Source organism: Spermophilus citellus, assembly GCF_964194105.1.
Source record: "Spermophilus citellus genome assembly, chromosome: 19".
Taxonomy (NCBI): Eukaryota; Metazoa; Chordata; class Mammalia; order Rodentia; family Sciuridae; genus Spermophilus; species Spermophilus citellus.
This window is the reverse complement of record NC_138201.1, coordinates 15,446,464-15,467,551: the sequence shown is the minus strand read 5'-3', so window position 1 is coordinate 15,467,551 and position 21,088 is coordinate 15,446,464. Positions and strand designations below refer to the sequence as shown.

Here is a 21,088-nt window from a genome sequence, read left to right as displayed (position 1 = left end):
TTGTTAGGGCCTTGATAAATTGCTGAGACTGGCCTCAAACTTAAATCTCCTGCCTCAGCTTTCCAAACCACTGGGATTACAGGCATGCACCACCAAGCCTGGTTCAAGGCTTATTATCAAGGGGGCAGGGAACTCTTCTCCTTCCTTACATTTTAGAGGTAAGCCTCAGTCTTTTGTCAAATTGCTAAATTAATGTCCAGTCCCCAGTAGGTGCTCAATAAAGTACTTAACCCTTTCTCTACGTTAATAAATTGTCTTAACAATTTTATCTTGGATTTTCTAATGTCCCTTTTTCCCCCAAGTCCAGACTATCATTCCAAGCCAGGTCCCTGTCATTACATGCACAGATCATGACAACATCTGCTGTGTTTTTGGGTGTTTTTTTTTTTTTTTAGTATTTTTGGGCTGTCAATGGACCTTTATTTATTTATATGTGGTGCTGAGTATCGAACCCAGAACCTCACACATGCTAGGCAAGTGCTCTACCACTGAGCCACAACCCCAGCCCCACCTGCTAATCTTTTTGCATCCTTTCCCACTGTCTTGTACACTGTTGCCAAAAAGATTTTCTTAAAATGCTTTCATTATATTATGGCTATGATCACAGAACTCCAAACTGCTTCCCTGCACTTTTAAATTTTGCAAGACCTTCAAGGCTCAGTACAATGTGACCCCTAGATCTTCTCCTATAGAAACATTCTCCACATCACCAGTGCTATTTGCCCTTCCTTCAACAAATGTACTCTGAGGGCTATGTGTCAGGTTTTCTCCCCACCATTCTGAGGTATAACTGATGAATAATAAATTATATATATTTAAAATGCTGAATTTGATCAGATTTGATTTATAAACTCATGAGACCACCAGAGTGAAGATACTGAATATACCCATCACCCCCCTAAGATTTCTTACACTCCTTTGTAATCCATTCCTCTTTTGAACCTCCTGCCCAATGCTATGCAACAACTGATAATTTTCCATCAATTTGTAATCCATTCCTCTTTCGAACCTCCTGCCCAATGCTATGCAACAACTGATAATTTTCCATCAATATAAAATATGCTTTTTCTAGAATTTTATATAAAGGGAATCAAATACTGTGATTCCTTATATTCTTGCTTTTTATTTAGCATATGTATTTATCATGTTGCTGCATGTAGCATTCCCCCATATATATATATATATATATATATATATATATATCATGATTGTACATTCACCAACTGATCAACATTTGGGTTATTTCTACTTTGTAACTATTACGAATAATACTACTATAAACATTCATGCATAAGACTGTGTGTGAACATGTGTTTTCATTTTTGGGGGGGTAAATACAATAGGGATAGAACAACTGGGTCATATGGTAGGTATTTGTTTAACTTTTCAAGAAACTTTCAAAACTGTTTTCCAAAGTAAGACCAGCAACAAGTGAGCATTATCAGCTGATCCACATTTTCACCAACACATGGCATAAAATCTTTTTTCATTTTGCTATGCTAGTGTGTTGTACTATCTCACTGTGCTTTTCTATGGTGCTGGGGATTAAGCCCAATGCCTCACCAGTAAACACTAAACCAGTGCTCTTCCTCTGAGCTGCACCCCAAGTTGCTTTTAATTTGAATTTCCTTAATAACTAAAAATAACAAACATCCTTTCATTTATCATCTGTCATAAATAAATCTCCTTGATGGTCTATACAAATATGTTGTCAGGGACTACTTTTAAGTATAGAGAATACAAAAATGACTGATATCTGCCTTCATGGAGCTCAAAGTATAGCAGGGAAGACAGGTGAACAAGTAATTATAAAAAATGTGATGTTTTGGGGCTTGAATTGTGGCTCAGTAGAACACTTGCCTAGCATGTGTGAAGTCCTGGGTTTGATTCTCAGCACTACAAACAAAAATAAAGGTTCATTAAGAACTAAAAAACTATTTAAAAAAAAAAAAAGAATTGCCATTTTTTGAAAAATGTGATGTTTTATCATAAGAGGATACAAAAGTGGTAGGAGGAAAGTGGGACTAGATGGGCATAAAAAAGGTTTACCTAGTTTAAGGGCTAAAGAAAATGTCACTGAAGAAGTGAAGTTAGCTCTCAGGAGATTAGATGTGTCAGAAAAGAGTAAGGATCAAGAAGTGTGGGGATCCTGGCAGAGGATGAGTATGTGTAAAGCCTTTTAGGTGAAAGCCATGTAGGGTGCTGAATTAGTTCGAATTCAATATGACTACAGGCAGAAGAAAAGACAACAGGTGGGGCAGGAGGCGGCAGGAGAAAGCCTGAGAAACTAGGCAAAAGAGTTTGAAAAATCTAACAGCAATCAGAGACCAGAACGAGGACAAGATCAGATTAGGTATGTGTTGGGAAGATCATTGTGACTCGTATGTGAGGAATGGACCCAGGCAGGACAAACAGTGGCAAAGAAACCAACTGTGAGACTAATCTAGTACAAGTGGGAGATGATGGGAGTCTAGCAGCAGTGGAGAGAGGACAAATGGTTATCTAAATGTTATCCAGAGATGAAGTCAACAGAATTTAGAGATCACATGTGGGAGAGAGAAAGGTTAGAAAGTAGAGGAAGGGACAAAAAATAACTCCTAATTTGGAGCTCAGACAACTAGTGGTACCATTGACAGAGCCAGAGAAAGCTGGAGGAACAGTGATGACACATTCTGCTTGGGATGTGATGAGTCTGAGGTTTTACTGACACATCTTAAGGGGGTGTTGAGTAGGCAATTGAATATAAATGCCTAGAGCTCAAAGGATAAAATTTGGCATAACTTTAAGCTTCGGTAAGACTACCCAGAAAACCTGTGTAGAAAAGAGAGAGGGGACAGGACCTAGCTCTGAGGTATCAAATTTATGGGACAGACATCCTTTTTTTCTATGTTCACCCATGCTGTGCCTTTCAATTCTTTTGTTAACCTTCCCAAAGGCCACCTACCCTTTAAAGGCCTGATTACCTGCTTCCATGGTGTCCAAAAATATCCTAGCTCACATTGTGTTCAGTTCTTTACCACAAAACCTGTGATTTATTTACAACTTCTTGAGAAACAATTTTTTTAAAGAATTTCTTTTTTGGTTGTAGATGGATCCAATACTTTTATTTTGTTAGTTTATTTTTTTTATGTGGTATAGAAAATCGAACCCAGAGCCTCCCACATGCTAGGTGAGCACTCTACCACAATTTTTTAAGTAACAGTCTTCCAAGTTATTATAGAACATTTGCGACAGGAAACAAAATAAATAATATGGCCAGATTTGTCATCATTAGCTAATCAGCAAGTCATTCAATTTGTCAAATAGGTTAATGATAATGGCCCCATAAGACCCAGAGGATGCTAGAGCAAATGAAAAAGACTAAATCACCATTGTTACCTAAAGTCTGGGGCCTATCCATCTACATCCCAGCGCCTAATCATCAAGTAAAATTAAGTACTTTTTCATTCATTTCTGTCTATAATCATACTTCCCATACACTCACCAAGCAAAAATTCCATGAAAAATCTGCAGTAGCCTCTGATAACAGGAAGCCATTATGTGGTGCTCTTGAGCCTTCACTCCTGGTCCATCAACTTCACCATGATCCTCGGCAACTAAGCTCTAAAAAGAAAAACGAACTGTCCTAATTTCCCTTCAATTTTTCTTTGAAAAGGAAATCTCCAGTTCGCTGGGTGATTTTTAAGTCTCTATAAGGATAAGATAGTCTTATGACCTGGAAATAGTTGTGAATATTCTCCAGATGGTTACACATCGGGGTCAGCAGTTGAACAACACAATGAACAACTTCTGGGGCAGACTTCAGATGGAGATGTGAGAATCCAATATTCCGGTTTCCTTTATTCTACAATAAATTCAGAGTTATAAGAGAAGAAACTGTTAGACATCTTCTCTGAATCTACATGTTCCTCATGGAGTTTAGTCAAACTTATGTCATTAAGTAGGACTGGGTGGGAGAAATGAGTTATTTGTCTAAGACTATATTCAGCAAAGGGATAAAAAGCTTGCTCCATTTCCGAATGACTAAGAGATTAACCTTTCTAGAGGAAGAATGGTGTCTGATTAAGAAGTACAGACCCATCATAACTAAAGACATAAAACTCACACAAAAGTAGAAATCACTGTGCTCACTTGGGCAGTACATATACTAAAACTGGAACAATACAGAGATTAGCATGGCCCCTGCACAAGGATCACACACAAATTTGTGAAGTGTTTTATTAAAAAAATCATTTAGGTAGACAGGAATTTAGAACAAATAGTACAAAGAATCAAGTAACCATCTGTATCAATGTGTAGGTGCTGATACCCAAGACCTTCACATTGTACTGTTTGCACCATCAATTGCTTCCCCCAGCAGGTCTACATTTGTACCTTATGTACACACCTGAGGTTCTGGCCTCTCTAGGCAGCTGATTATGATACTGAGGCTTAGTTTAGGAGGCTGTTAAAACCAAAAACTAAGGGCAGGAGGTGTAGTTCAGTGGTAGAGCCCTTGCCTGGTCATTTGTGAGTCCCCAGGTTCAGCCACCGGCACCACAAACCAAAACAAAAAAACCCCAAACCTGTGCATAGATGAGAATTCAGGAATGTTCAGGGAATTTAGAAATAAATGTCTTATTATGGGTATCTTTTGTGTTTTCTGGGTTTCCATTTCTTTTCCTTTTTTTTTTTTTTGCAGTGCTATCAGACCTGGTGCCTCATTTGTGTTAGGCTAGTCCCAGAATCCTTCAATTCAAGGTGAATATGATCTGGCAATAGGGCTGCCACCATCTTACCCAGTGACCCAAACACAATGCAAAAGAAAGTGATAATTATTCACCACCACAAGCTTTGTTTCCAAATCCACTGAACCCAGGTTCTAAACTTGTACTTACACTAACCTTGAGAAAAGGGTTTCTCTTAGTAAAGGATGGTGTCAGCATATTATCTAACTTGTAAGAGAGATCTTCCAGCAAGAAAAGCAACTCAGGAGGCCCAAGCTGTACAACTTCTGTAGCCTGTGACATAGAAGAAAGATGGAATAATTCCAGGTATGTCCTAGTCATTTTATTTTTGATACATTTCATAAACACTCCTCCCCACAGGTGAAGAATTGAATTTCTAATAAAAAAAAAGAAAAAAATTTCCCTATCTCGTATAAAGAATGGCTGTTGTGTTCTATTAACTTATCAAAAAGTCAAGCATTTCCAAAATAAAACAAATTCTCAAGTTATTAAAGTAGGAATTTGAGACACAGTATACATTAGAAGTCATAATTTTTCTCTACAAATAAATTCCTTTGTGTATTTTTCCACCTGTGTAACCAAGATGTATCTCTTAAATATACTATGATAAAAATATGACTTAACTCAAGGCAACTGCACCTAATATACTTCTTTTCCTAATATTTTACTATTATAAACTACAAGTGGAAAGTATATTACATTGCCATAGGTGAAAAGGGTGAAATAGTCTCACATTCAACTATTCACTTAACACACATTTATGGAGAATCTCCATGGGGAAACTAATGTAGCAAGAAATGAAAAAAAAAATACAAATCATATTCTGAAGGTGCCTATATTCTTACAAGTATCAGGTAAAAAAAAAATCTGTTATTATAAAAACCATTCTCTTATCAGAGTTTTGTACACACTTAGTTCAGACCATTAATATATTATAGGCCACCAATAGAACAGGTACTGCTAGTTATCTCTACTTTTTCTATTAGATTATAACCTATCTGAAAGCATGCATCATGCTAAAAGTACTAGTTTACTCCCACTGTCTACATTAGTGGACATTCAACATCCTAAAAAAGTAAACATAGCTTTGACCTCTATAAACCAGAACAGTGCTCTTCTACAAAAGTAAACTACTTAGTTTATTACCCTAAAGTCAAGAATAACATCATCAGCACAATATTTTATTATAGTCTATAACACCATAGAAGACGAGCACAAATACGCATTGTTATTCTCACATATAAAGGCATTTGAAGTCATCATTCTTTTTCCTTTTTTTCAGTGGTGGGAATTGAACTCAGGGGCTTGCCCACAGCCCTCTAAAAATTTCAATGTCACAGTGTTTCAATGTCACAGTGTTCTTTTTGAAATAAAAATAGAGCTAGGAATTTTGTGAAAGATGATTAATTTCTAAGATCCCATATGTCACTTACTTCTGTGTTCATTTCAGTATCTAAGATGAATTTGGTCACAAGTCCACAATGCAGAATAGAGAAGACCTCAATGTCCACCTCTCGAAAAAATGCACTGTAATTCTGTAGTGACACTGATGTTTTTCCTTCCTTCCCTGTGATCTCCTGGGAAGAAAGTATCAGCAACCAAGAGAATAAAAAAAAGGTCTTCTGTATTAATCTAACTTTTTTTTTTTTTTTTGGCAATACTGGGGAACCACTGATACTATCTACCAACACACTACACATTCCTAGCCCCGTATCAATCTAATTTTTAAAGAAGATTCCAAAGTGCAAATACACATTAATTTTATGCAAAAATTTACATTTCCATTACATCATCACCTTCTTTTCACAAAAATCCCTAAATATTCTAAGGCAGAGCACTTAATTTCATGTGGAAATATAAGTTAATACCAAGACTCTTGGTTGGCTTCTGCTTAGGGATAAAATATTAAGCAGATCATGACATTATAATTTGGTAAAGAAAAATATGAGCTTAGGGCTAAGAAGATGATCTGGCTTCAACTCGTAGCTCAAGCACTTACTGTGTGACCTTGGGCAGGTTACTCATCCTCCTTGGGTCTTAGTTGCCTCATGTATTAAATATAGACATTAATACCAACCATAGGAAGATTATTGGAATCATACATAATAAATTACATTAAAAAGTGGTAACTGAAAAACAGAAATAATTGGGTTCCACATGGTTCAGGCAATTTCACAAATACATGAAAACCATTCCATGAATAGTACAAAGTTCTGGTACTAATCAATTACCAGAAACTGTACAAAGCATTTCAAGTTATCTCAATTCATTGAGAAATTGATTATCTGGGGTTAGAATGAGAAAGAGCTTAAGAAATATAATTTTAAAAGACTGACAACTTGATAATTGCTATGAGAGAGAATTCAAGTACCACTGGGGTACAGAACAAGGGAAGTAAAACATGCAAGAAAATAATTAGGGAAAACAACTAAGTGTGTGGGAGGCAAGAGGATTTAGGAGTATAATTTGAATTTTGTTATTCAGAGAGTCCTCCAAGGACTGGGAGAATAAAGCTGGCTCTCTAACGATCTTACTGGGCTGCTGCCACCTTTGTCACACACCCACCACTCCAATACCTTCTCTAGCTGGCTTCTACCAGTTGGCACAGCATCACATTCTGAATTATCCTCTTTTGAAAGTGTGTCAGGGGAGGGTGCTTTGCTGCCATCTGCTTTTCGTTTCCTTCCTCCTTGTGTTTCAAAGAGAAAAAGAAACTCAAGAATCAAAACACATGCTTTGCCAAATATTTCTGCTCTCAAGAAATAACTTTTAACACTACCTACAGGTAAAAGAAGTAATTTTATGACCAAATTATAGTACATTTATAAGTCTACTAACAAAGAGGTTAATTACATCATCTTTCCAATTACTGATGCCTCAATATATAACCTCTTGGGTTAATTCAACATGGCTCAGGGAGCGGTAAGACAAAAGAATATACTCACCTATCTTTCCTGTTTTTCTGTTTTTTGCTGAAGCAGCAGAATTGCTATGAGGTATTACATCTAAAGTTTCCAAGTCAAAGTTTGCAAGAGGAGGAACATAGTCCGGGGTGACTGAAATAGAGCAGGCAGAAGCCCAATGTATACCAACCATATATCACCATCCGACATGGGATGCAACCACCCACTTGGCTAAAAACCAATTTCTAAAATTACCAATTGGGGCTGGGGATGTGGCTCAAGCGGTAGCGCGCTCGCCTTGCATGCAGGCGGTCTGATCCTCAGCACCACATACAAACAAAGATATTGTGTCCGCCGAAAACTAAAAAAATAAATATTAAAAATTCTCTCTCTCCCCCCCCCTCTAAAAAAATCATTTGAAAAAAAAATAATAAAATTACCAATTATAGCAGTGAATTTTTGTAAGACACATTCAAGTCAACTGATATTTTTTTCATAAGCAAATGGCCAGAGAACTTACAGGAAAATTATATTACCATGATTGATAATGATCAATTAACATAAAACCATTCTAAATGATGATATAAAATAACCAAACAGATAAGGACTAAAAATAAACAGACTAACATTTTAAACCTAACAATATTAATAACATTTGATCACACAACAGTTTGCTTTATACCCTTTTATTTTAGATGAAATTTAAGGGAGGCTTCATATTTTCTTCAGAGAAATCAAGCTAGCACTTCAAAACAACCAGTTTATTTAATAATCAAAAGGTATGAAGAGGTTTTTATGTATACATAAATTTATTTATTGTGTGTGTGTGGGAGGGGTACTGATGAGGATTGAACCCAGGAATGTTCTGCTAATATACCCCTAGTCCTTTTTATTTTTGAGACAGGGGCTCATTAATTTGCCCAGGCTACCCTGAGCCTATGAAGTAGCTGAGTTTACAGTCATGCTATCACACCCAGCAAGGTCTTAATCCTTACTCCTGGTTCATGACTATGTGTTTTTTTTTTTTGTTTGTTTGTTTTTTGTTTTTTAAGAGGGGGGGGAGGGAGGAGAGAGAGAGAGAGAGAGAGAGAATTTTTTAATATTTATTTTTTACTTTTCTGCAGACACAACATCTTTGTATGTGGTGCTGAGGATCGAACCCGGGCCGCATGCATGCCAGGCGCGTGCACTACTGTTTGAGCCACATCCCCAGTCCTCATGACTATGTTTAAGAAGGCAAAAGGTCACTGGAAGTTTAACATCCAAAACAGCAAAGTAGCTTGGTACAGTGGTACATGCCTATCTATACTCCCAGCAACTCAGATGCTGACGCTGAAGGATCACAAGTTTGAGGCCAGCCTAGTCAGCTTAGCAAGACTAACATAATAAAATAAATTAATAAAACTTTAAAAAGAGCTGGGGCCAGGCTGGGGCTATGGCTCAGAGGTAGAGCGCTCACCTGCCATGCATGAGGCACTGGGTTCCATCCTCAGCACCACATAAAAATAAAATGAAGATATTGTATCCACCTATAACTAAAAATAAATATTTTTTTAAAAAAAAGAGAGAGAGAGAGAGAGAGAGAGGGCTGGGGCGTAACTCAGTAGCAGAGTGCCCCTGGGTTTAATTACAAGCACTGCAAAAATAAATAAATAAATAGGCTTCTTACTTTTTTTTTTTTTAATTTTGTTTAGTAGTAGATAGACAAAATACCTTTGTTTTATTTATTTACTTTTATGTGGTGCTAAGGATCAATCCAGTGCCTCACATGTGCTAGGTAGGCATCCTACCACTGAGCTACAACCCCGGCCCTGGCTTCTTACTCTTGAGAAAGCCCACACTTAGCACTCCTTACTTTCTTAATTGTCTGCTTATACTTGTAAATAAATAAATAAATTTTAAAGTAGCAAAGTAACTTTAAAATAGCCCAACCAATGTTTTATATAAAATAGTTTTTTGGGCACTACTACAGATTAAACCCAGGGCCTTGCACATGGTAGGCATATAATTTTTTATATTTTATTTCCTTTTATATTTTATTTCCTTACACAACAGAATCTCTCAGAGAAAAACAGAAGTACTCATCAAAAATTTTGTTCAGGGCTGGGGCTATAGCTCAGTGGTAGAGCATCTGCCTCACACGTGTGATGCACTGGCTTTGATCCTCAGCCCCACATAAAAATAAATAAAGATATTGTATCCAACTACAACTAAAAAATAAAAATAAAAATTTGTTGAGCACACATCCTCTTTGATCTAGAGGTATAGGAAACTGCTGTCACTGAGCCAGGCTCAACAGCTTAGTTCCTTATTTCCTTGCCACTGACCTTACTAGGGCTACCAATATAGGACTTCCTTACCTGCTAAGTACTTTTCCAGAATATCCTGCAGTTCTACAATGTTCTTTAATCGAGAGAGCACCTTCCCCTTCATCTCAGGTGATGTCTGTCTGCAGAAGGCATTTACAACCTGCAAAATGCAAACTACATTTTCATACTTTGAACTTTTTAGATTTTAATCTTATTTGCATTATTTCCCAGATCTGAAAGATGTCACTAAGCAGCATATCTGTGAATTTAGTCTGTGCTACAGTTTGGATCATGAATATCCCCAAAAGGCTAATGTGGTAGTCAGTCACAGTGGCTCATGACTGTAATACCAGCAAATTGGGAGGTTGAGGCAGGACAATCACAAGTTGGAAACCAACCTGGGCAGCTTGGCAAGATCCTAAATAAAAAAATGGGTCTGTAGGGCTGGGGTTGTGGCTCAGCATTAGAGCACTTGTATAGCGTGTGCGAGGCACTGGGTTCGATCCTGAGCACCACATAAAAATAAATAAATGTCAAACTGCAACTTAAAAAAAAGAAAAAAAAAAGTTTCTTTAAAGAAAAAAATAGGCCTGCAGATTTGACTCAGTGGTAAAATGCTTCCCTAGTACATACAAGGCCCTAGGTTCAATCCTCAGCACTACAAAAAAAAAAAAAAAAGAAAGAAAGAAAGAAAGGGGAAAAAAATAGCTCACGTTTCCCCAAGTATGGTGCTATTGGGACGGGTAGAGCCTTTTAGAGGTGGGGCCTCAAGGAAGGTTCTGTGGACATCAGAGGGTGTGCCTTTGAAGGGACTTATGGGACCCCCGTTTCTTCATCTTTTGATTCCTAGCTATGGGGGGTCCAGCACATGCTTCTCATCATAATGTGCTGCACTATCACATGCTCAAAGCAGTGCTGCAACTGAATGGACTGGAATCTCAAAAACTATGAATTAAAATAAACCTTTTCTCAAAGTTAATCCTCTCAAGTATTTTGTTAATAGTGATGGAAAGCTGATTAACAAAGTCAATAATGTAACTATTCTCAACAAAGTGGTACGGAGGAAAATATATCCCTAGGCTAAAATACAAGAAAGATGACTTTTAATCCTAGTTCTACTTTATATTACTTTACAAAAAAAAAAGCAGAATAGCTGGAGAACACAAATTCTAGTGATACAAGTCTTACTCTGCTACTTACTAGCTGTGACCTTGGCTCAATCTAACTTTTCTGAGATTTTATTTCTTCAACCATAAAATACAAATATAGTTGTTGTATGAATTAAATAACAAAGAAATCATCTCAGCACTTAAACATTTTAATGACTTTGAACTTTGTACATGAAACCCTATGTGTAAAACGAGGTCAAACACCTCTCCTGCCCATATTAAAATAAAACTATGACAATCAAATTTAAGTTCATTCAAGCGCGCAAACATTCTCTGAAATAAAATGCAAGGGAAAGTCAGTGAGAGGGTAGTAAAGATGTTGCCACTGCTGTCAAACACAAACATGTTCTGAAGGAAGGGAAACTACCAGCACTCATCTCACTTATTCCAAACAACAGCACATGCCTATGCTAGAATAAGCATCATTTCCACAGTGGAGATGTGAAGAGTTCATTCTCAGCAGAGGAGGCTGGGAGGAGGCAAAGCTGGGCTACATGAGCAAAGTACTTTGATTTAGTGAGTTGAAGAAGTACACAGAGTTGGGGAGTAGTGAGATGTGGGATGTAATAGCTAGAGAGGCACATAGGCATTAGTGCTTGGTGGAGACTTTTCAGGGAGTCTTATGAGAGCCAAGAAAACAGTTTTGTTTTGAAAAAAAAACTACGGACAATAGGTGAAATATCCTAGCAACTCTGCTCACCTCTCGGAACCAGTTGAGGGTAAGAAATATGAGTGAACACATGAAGGAACGCTCCTTGAGAGACATGGACTCCAGCTTCTCTCCAGGCTCCAAGTCAGTAAGGAATATAGGACAATCTGAGGGAGAAGAAAAAACATTTCCAACACCTTTAGCTTAAACCAATAAAAATCTGGTTGTGCCCCTGGATTACTAACTTTCCACCTTATTTCATATTTGAGGGTCAAGCTTTGATTCACCTCAAAAAATACTTCCATACTAGTTTCAAAAAAATACTTGGATATTACACAGCAAACAACAAATATAATTAGGAAGTTTCTATAAGAATTATGGACAGAAATACTAGGAAGTAATATGAAACTACAACAACAATTGATCTGTTAACATATGGGATTCCATTCAGACTATTTTGTCTCTGGAATCCCATCATTATTGCTATACCACTCTATGAAGTTAGAAAATTGCTTTTCACATACACCATGTACTGGTCTGGTCCTTGTCTATGTATACCAAAAGGTCACAAAGAAGAAAGGATCTGAGAGCTTTCTCCTATACCTAAGAGACCATCAATCTCCTCCAGGTTTCCATTATGTTGTCTTGCCACACAAAGTCTCAATAACCGGAAATGGGGAGCCAGGCACAACGGAGACACCAATCTGGGAAAGAAAAATCCATTGCTAGAACACACTCAATAGTCACAGTTATGTTAGTCCAAGCCTATTAGGAGCTCAAGTTTATAATTAAAAAGTATGCCCACAATAAATGTCTACTTTTATAACAAATGGCAAGAAACAAATGGCAAGAATGCTCAGCAAACAATCACCTAAATTATAGGAAGGTGAAGAGTATGTGGAATGAACGTGAAGCAGAACTGAGATCAAGGAAGGTGTGACAGAGACAGAGGTAGCCAAGAATATTCATGAGAGGAAAGAAAGAAATAATGAACATAAGAAAAAATAGCCTCACAGAACATCTGTTGGCTCTCAGAGAGGCAATACAAATCTCAACTCTAGGGTCCAAGAAGAAAAAAAAAACAAGAACTCTGTTCCAGTCTCTCTATTCCCTCCAAATACCATCTCTTTTGGAATAGTCTTTTTTTAAAAATATTTTATTTTTTAGTTATAGATGGACATAATAACTGTTATTTATTTTTATGTGGTGCTGAGGATTGAACCTGGTAGCACATAAGTGTGAGGCAAGTGCTCCACCACTGAGCTAAAATCCCAGCCCCTTGGAATTAAGTTTTTTGACTCAAGTTTTCCTCAGACGGAAAGAACTATGGGCATTTCCTATAAACATTCAAAATATCAACAAAGTTATAGAAAAGAAAACTTGTACTGACTTTTTGCCTGGTTCCTGTGAAGTCATTTGACTTCCCTCTTTTTCAAATTCCTGAGAAAATAGCAGTGGCAGGAGGTTGATGACGATCCCATCACGAGTATCATATTCTTCCAGCCCATAGAGAGCTTTCACAGGAAACGGAAAGTCACTGTGAAGAGAACCCAGAAGCTGATGCTCAAGTCAGGATTAAGTAAGGTTATAAGAGAAACCACTAGAACAAGCCAATTTCAAACAAAAGTATTATGGAGAAAAGTTAGAAATGGGGAATAGAACAAGTGGGCAATCTTAGCAATTCTGGAGTTGGGGGTGCAGGAGTGTTGGGGGCTTGGAGGAAAGAAACAGAGGGAGTGGGCAGATTTGGCTGAGATCAAGGGTATTCTGAAGTTTGCAACAGTTACTGATTGAACTGAGGCAACTTCTTTACCACTACTACCAAACCAGTACTTACCCTTCTGGAATAACACAGAAGTCCACCACAAAGGCATCTTGGAAATCATTAAAGACAGTTGGTCCAATCCATTCCTTCAGGAAACAAAAGAGAGACAGTAGTTCAGGATGTACTTGTGATAGAGATGTACTCGCCCTAGACAAATGATTGTTAACCTTTCTAAGCCTCAGTTCCTCATTTCTAAAAAGGAGAAAGTAGGAAAGAGAGAATGCATAGAAAGTGCTTAGCCGAGTACTTGGCATAGAATAGGGCTCTCAAACAAATGATGTCTATCAACACCTCCATCAACTCTCCTCCTCCTCCTCCTCTTCATAACTATTATCATGAGAAGGAGGCATCAGAGGAGAGCCCTGAAACAGGGAAGGGTAGAACAGCCTTTCCAACTAAAATGTGGGAGAACTCGCAGGATAATCTGTTTTCACACTGTAACAGACAGAACTTGAGGCTCTCATGCTTTACTGATTTAAGAAAAGCCACAGCCTTACCAAGGTTTCTGGAGTTAGTTTCCCTTCGTGGATTAGGTTGGCAAACTCATCATAATAAAGTGCAGAGGCCCGAGGAGACTGCTCACTACAGGAATGAACCAACTGCAGCAAGGAGGTCACCTGGAGCGGTGGAAGAGAATGAATGCTTCACTCCTCCCTAAGCTCCATTTGCTCCATTCAATATCAAGCTCCTTCCAACATTAATGGCAAAGCTCTACCTCTCACTTGAGGTTTTCCTGAGCCTCCCGACTAGTCTGTCTCTATCTAGCCACATGCTTTCTCCAATACATAAGACATATGCAGTCTCATTAATTTTTTCTAAAGCAAAAGCTACAATTATTTCAATTCTATGCTAAGAATACTTAAGGATTACCTCTGCTTAAAAAGTAAAATTAAAAATATCTGCCTGATATTCACATCCCTATGTTTTCTATCTCTGAACTAGCTTATTTTTTATATTCCTTTTTATTTATTTGTTTGTTTATTTTTATGTGGTGTTGAGGATTGAACCCAATTCCTCACATGGGCTAGGCAAGTCTCTACCACTGAACTATAACCATGGCTCCCTCTGAATTAGATTTAAGCCCAACTTTCCCATTGTACACTTATTATCCCCTATACTCCAACCAACCTGCAACTCTTTTTCATTTTTGGCTATGCTGGGGATGGAACCCAGGGCCTTGTACACACCAGGTAAACGATCTAACACGGAACCACCCTGCTACTCTTTAAACATGGCTCATTGTTCTTGGTAAGAATTTATAGTTTAGGGGCTTGGGTTGTGGCTCAGTAGTAGAGTGCTCATCTAATATATGAAAGGCCCTAGGTTCAATCCTCAGCACCACATAAAAATAAATAAATAAACTAAATGAATGAATAAAGGCATTGTGTCCAACTACAACTAAAATTTTTTTTAATTTATAGTTTAATTGGAGAGATTAAACAGATATAGAAATAGGGTCTATCAATAGATTCTAAGCATGCTGATAATGGTAAACATCATAAGAGGTATGAGTTCAGGAAATCAAATTATTAAAAACAAGTACTCTTTCTAGTGAACTGACAGTAATGAGAAACAATTCCTATTACTCATAAATATATTTGACTATACTGCACAAACTCACCTGTGTACACTGCTCATTGTTCAGGTCATCTCTCCTTTGGGTCAAAGCAGATATAATTCTAGAAACAAGAATTTTGGTTTCATTTTGTAAAATTTTATTTATTTATAAGTTTAAGAACCCTGCCTTCCCTGAGGCAGAAGATAAAAGTTTATGAAGGCATAGAGGAGTATTATTTTGTCCACAAAAATGTGGATTAGAGCAAAGGTTAGCTATCTAATATATATTATTATGATTTTTGTTTTGTTTTGGCTTGGGGTGTGGAAGGCAGTCTCACTATGTTGCCCAGATTGGTCTTAAACTTCTGGGCTTACGTAATCCTCCTGTCTCTGTTCCCCAAGTGCTAAGACCTTGGTAGGCGCCAACACACCCAGCTCATACATTTTTTTAAGGGCACAGAAAATTAGTAAAAATAATACAAATAAAGGCAAGTACTTTTTTTTTCTCTTTAGATTGGATCTACCTATGTTGACTCAGGCTGGCCTCTTGAACCCCTGGCCTGAAGTGATCCTCCTATCTCAGCCTCCTGGGTAGCTGGAACTATGATGTGAACCACCATGCCTGCTTAAGGCAAACACTTCTTAAGTGTACACTATGTGCTGGACACTGCTCTAACCTCTTAATACATTCAGTAACTATGAACTTAATACTATCATTGTCCTCATTTCACAGATGTGAGGTAACTTGCCCAAGATCATCAGCTAGTACACAAAGAAGATTTGACTCCAGGCAAGCAGTGTGGCTTCAGTGAATAAATTCTTAACCAATACACAATGCAGCCTCTTCAGATTATTAATGCTGATTCTAAGGATGTATCCTGGGGTCTTGGGAATTTCTGATAAATAATTCCAAAAAGCATGAATTAAACTAATGTCAGTTTGAAATGGCAACACCGTTATCAAACCCCAAATCCAACATGACTTTAGATGTTACAATCCGGGAGCAAAAAGGGAGGAAATCTACAAGGAAGACCTTATTCATACCAAACATGAAGTTTTAGACAGAATTAACACAGCAATGTAGACCTGCACTATTCACTGCCTACATGAGGAACAAATACAGAAAAAAATACATTGCAGGAAGATCAAATTTCTCCTTTTTTTTTCAAAATGAAAGACTTCTAGAACTGTATCTCTGGGCAATTTCTAGGTGGTTTTTTTTTTTTTTTTTTGAAGATGGGTAGCATGACTTTATTTATTTATGTGGTGCTAAGAATCAAAGACAATGTTTCACCCATGCTAGGCAAGAACCCTACCACTGAGCTTCAGTCCCAGCCCAATTCCTAGTTTTTAACCAACAAAATATAATGACTTTGATCACAATTCTGTAAATACTATATATGGTATACATAGTCAAGATTAGAAGGGAAGATAGAAAAGTAGCAAAAAACATTAGTTAACTTCTCTTATGACTCCCCCTGACCCCCAGTACTGAGGCATGAAACCGGGGCACCATACCACTAAGCTATTTCTGCAGCCCTTTTAATTAATTAATTTTTAGTTGTTGATGGACCTTTATTTTATTCATTTATTTATATGCGATGCTGAGAAGCAAACCCAGTGCCTCACACAAACCCAGTGCCTCGCTCTACCATTGAGCCACATCCCCAGTCCACTTTAATTTTTTTTGTTTTTGTTTTTGGTACTGGAAATTGAACTCAGGAGCACTCAACCACTGAGGACATCCTCAACCCTATTTTTGTATTTTTATTTAAAAATAGGGTCTCACTGAGTTGCTAAACACCTCACTATTGCTGAGGTTGGCTTTGAACTCATGATCCTCCTGATTCAGCCTCCCAAGCCACTGGGATTACAGGTGTGTGCCATCATGCCTGGCTCTCCCTTTAATTTTTTGAGACAGGATCTCACTAAGTTGCCTAGGCTAGCCTTGCCTTTCCTCAGCCTCCAAGTAGCTAGAATTATAGGTGTACAACACTGCACCTGGTTTCTATCAGCTTTAATGTCTACTGTTAAAGCACAAAGTAACATTTTATTTTCTAAGGCAGCAACTTGATTGATGGATCTTGAGACACATAAGTCAGAATCTTCACGCATACCTGTCTGTCGCCATGACACCAGCCATGGTGATAGCACCAATAATACCAATAAGTTTATACTTAAATATGGTGCTAGAGAGCTGCTTCCGTACTACCAGATGCATGTCATCCTGCAATGAGAGAAAGATGGAGAAAGATGAAGATGCTGGAATGGCACAGCAAAAGAATCTATGGATGCTGAGCTTAAAAGAAAACTAGAGTAGGAAGGGTTCTGTCATTTACTATGTGATCTTCAGCAAATTGTTTCATCTCTCTGAGTCTCAAATTTTTCCTCTATAAAATGGAAAACATTGCTTTAAGGATTAGAGACAAATTATAAAAAATTTCTAGAACACTGCCTGGCACATGATAGACTTTCAATAACAAACTGTTGTTATCATCATGGTGGATGTTCTATATGGTTATGTCCCTGTTCCTGGCTTCCTCAAAATATTATAAATCACCAAATGACCCAGCAATTCTATTCCTAGGTATACATCCAAAAAATAGAAACTAAAACAAATGTATACCAATGTTCATAATAGCATTATTCAAATAGCCAGAGGTAGAAACCACCCAAGTGTCCATCAATAAATGAAACAAAGTGTGGTATATATAAAATTGATTATACAGCTATAATAAACAGTTAATTCTGGGGGCTGGTGTTGTGGCTCAGTGATAGAGTGCTTGCCTAGCTCATGCGAGCCCTAGGTTCGATCCTCAGAACCACACAAAAATAAATAAATAAAATAAAGGTATTGTGTCCAACAACAACCAAAACATAAATATTAAAAAAAAAAAGAGTGAGTCTTGACATATCCTACTACATAGACAAACCTTTAAGACATTATACCAAGTGAAATAAGCCAGACACATAAAGACAAATATTGTATGATTCCACTTATATGAGGTATCTGGAATAGACAAATCCATAGACAGTGGTTTAGAGATTAGTAGGTGCTAAGAGCAGGGAAATATAAAATTATTGGCTAAAGAGTAAAAGATTTTTATTTGGGATGATGAGAAACTCCTAAAATCAGAGGAAATGGTTGCTCTTTGTTTTTATGCACATAAATGGTTACACTATAGCCTTTTCATACATAAATATAACACATTTTGATCATTTCCATCCCCATTAGCCCCCTTCCCCTCCCTGCTCCCTTTCTACCTTCTCTAATCAGACTCCCTTCTACTTTCATGAACTTTTTTTTTTTTTTTGAGAATTTCAATATTTATTTTTCAGTTTTTGGCGTACACAACATCTTTGTTTGTATGTGGTACTGAGGATCAAACCCGGGCCGCACGCATGCCAGGCGAGCGTGCTATCTACCGCTTGACCCACATCCCCAGCCCTACTTTCATGATCTTTTAAAAATTTTCCCCTATATTCCATAGGAGAAAAAACATTCAATACTTGTCTTTCTGAGCCAGGCAATGTTCTAGAAATTTTTTATAATTTGTCTCCAATCCTTAAAGCAATCTTTTCTATTTTAGAGGAAAAATTTGAAACTCAGAGAGATGAAACAATTTGCTGAAGATCACACAGTAAATGATAGAACCCTTCCTGGTCTAGTTTTTTTTTTTTTTTTTTTTTTAACCCAGCACCCATAGATTCTTTTGCTGTGCCATTCCAGAATCTTCTCCTTTCTCTGGCTTATTTGCCCTATCATGATGATCTCATGCCACTGAATTATTCACCTAAAAACTGTTAAAATGGTAAATTTTATGTTAAGTATATTTTACTAATTTAAAAATAATGAAGGGATTTGGCAGTAGAGTGCTTGCCTAACACATGTGAGGCCTTGGGTTCAATCCTCAGCACCATATAAAAATAAATAAAGATATTGTGTCCAACTACAACTAAAAAATAAATATATATAAAATAGAATCAATACCTTATAAAAAATTAAAATAATGAAGTAGTTTTACATCATTGATAATGAAGCAATCTCCAATACAGTCTTCTAAATGCAAAAAGCAAAGACATAGAATAAGAGGAGGGAGGGGAAGACCACAGATAAACACAAATTTGTAAATGCTCAGAACTCTCAGAAAGATATAAATAGGGATACTGTCATTAGAAAGACAATTCAGATGCCTAGAATACTGGGGGAGATGGAGTTATTTTTCACTATATATCTTCTATATATTTTGGGGTTTTAAAAAAATTTTTTTTTGTAGTTGTAAATGCACAGAATTTATTTTAATTTTTATGTGGTGCTAAGGATCAAACCCAGTGCCTCACACATGCTAGGCAAGTGCTTTGTCACTAAGCTACAGCCCCAGCCCCCTTCTATACATCTTGAAATTTGTATCACATGTATATATTATCTTGCCAAAATATTTTTTTAATTAAGAAAGCACTGGTTGTTCAAACTATAGTCCAATACAGATTACCACCACAAGGTGGCACTAAAGATACAAAATCACTAGGAGTTATAATTCCAACCTAACTGCTCTTAATTTTTATATATATATATATATATATATATATATAGAGAGAGAGAGAGAGAGTGAGTTTTTTTTAAGAAGAAAAAAATCTCTAAAACACTCAAAATAGAACCTGAATAGCTTTTTTCTTTTCTTTTTTTTTTTTTGGTACTAGGGATTGAACTCAGGAGCACTCCACCACTAAGCCACATCCCCAACCCTATTTTGTATTTTATTTAGAGACAGGGTCTCACTGAGTTGCTTAGCGCCTCGCCACTGCTGAGGCTGGCTTTGAACTCATGATCCTTCTGTCTCAGCCTCCTGAGCCACTGGAATTACAGGCATGCACCACCATGCCTGGCCTAAACAGCTTTTCTTTCTTGATTTTACCAACCCATCTTTACTCCAAAAGACCAAGTTTCTCCAAGACATAAGATCCAATCTACCAAGCACCTCAGTGCCTGGCAAACAGTAGGCACTTAATGCTAATGGTAAGAAAAGAATGAAAAATTCGGGACTGTCACTACTCTTTTACATCACTACTGAACAATGAACAGTTTAGAGTGATTTGCCTAGCAAAATTTTAGTAAAGAAGTAAAGATTCTTTCTTAACACACAAACTCTTACCTGAATGTGGCTGCTAGCTTCGTGTTTGCTAAATGCCAACATGCTAAGAATATAGAAGAGTTTTCGTATTTGCTGAGGGGACATATTATCCAGATAATCTAAAATGCCCTGTGATGGGAGTAAAATAACAGTGAGTTTAGTGACCAACATTTTTTTCTCTTTAAATCAGAAACTTAAAATCCTTATAAGAAACATAAACATACAGCACAACAGCTATTCACCAAAAGCTTAACTTGTGAACACTATGCTCAGAACCTAAAGATTTCATATTCTGAACGTAAGCTGAAAGGGCTTATGAAGCTTTGTAAGCCCATCTTATTATCAGAGACTAGGAAGCACCACCAGGAAAGATAAAGTCTCCATACTCTTGAGTCTGGCATATTTGCCCTTATCACGTTGGTCTCTGAACTCTGAATCAGGGCTTTCAACACCTCTGCTTTGTCTTCCTAGTACACCTCTGACTTCACTGTATTCTTTATTTCCACTCTTCCTTTTCTTTTTTATCAGTGAAAACAATATGCCACCAAAAGTTGTCTCCAATCCTACTCCTTATGATGTCATCCCTTTCCAGCTTCTACTCCATGAATTATTTATCCTGTCTCTGCAGATCTGGAGGAGGTCACCAGGAAACTGTACTTTTTGACCTTGGGCAACACCTCAGTTTTCTCTTATAAAGGGATAACAGAAGGCCTTTCAAAGGTGGCCTGAGGATGATGTAGTACTAGCTTTATAAATTTTCAACTAATTAATTAAAGAATATTTTCCATTTCTTCCTTTCTATTGAATCCTTCTTTTG

The 21,088-nt window shown here is 37.2% G+C and overlaps 1 protein-coding gene across 1 annotated transcript in view; it reads right to left on the bottom strand.

Annotated features, from left to right (window-relative positions):
* Positions 1-21,088, bottom strand: part of FANCD2 (FA complementation group D2) — a 58,869-nt gene that overhangs the window by 14,328 nt on the left and 23,453 nt on the right. The window contains exons 18-32 of the mRNA XM_081276014.1: positions 20,293-20,400; positions 17,257-17,366; positions 15,204-15,261; positions 14,080-14,199; positions 13,595-13,668; positions 13,148-13,294; positions 12,361-12,461; positions 11,809-11,924; positions 9,991-10,099; positions 7,673-7,783; positions 7,304-7,416; positions 6,161-6,304; positions 4,884-5,000; positions 3,716-3,844; positions 3,485-3,603 (exon numbers count right to left, since the gene is read on the bottom strand). Of these exons, the coding sequence (XP_081132140.1) occupies positions 3,485-3,603; positions 3,716-3,844; positions 4,884-5,000; positions 6,161-6,304; positions 7,304-7,416; positions 7,673-7,783; positions 9,991-10,099; positions 11,809-11,924; positions 12,361-12,461; positions 13,148-13,294; positions 13,595-13,668; positions 14,080-14,199; positions 15,204-15,261; positions 17,257-17,366; positions 20,293-20,400 (1,676 nt within the window). The remainder of the gene's footprint in view (positions 1-3,484; positions 3,604-3,715; positions 3,845-4,883; positions 5,001-6,160; positions 6,305-7,303; positions 7,417-7,672; positions 7,784-9,990; positions 10,100-11,808; positions 11,925-12,360; positions 12,462-13,147; positions 13,295-13,594; positions 13,669-14,079; positions 14,200-15,203; positions 15,262-17,256; positions 17,367-20,292; positions 20,401-21,088) is intronic.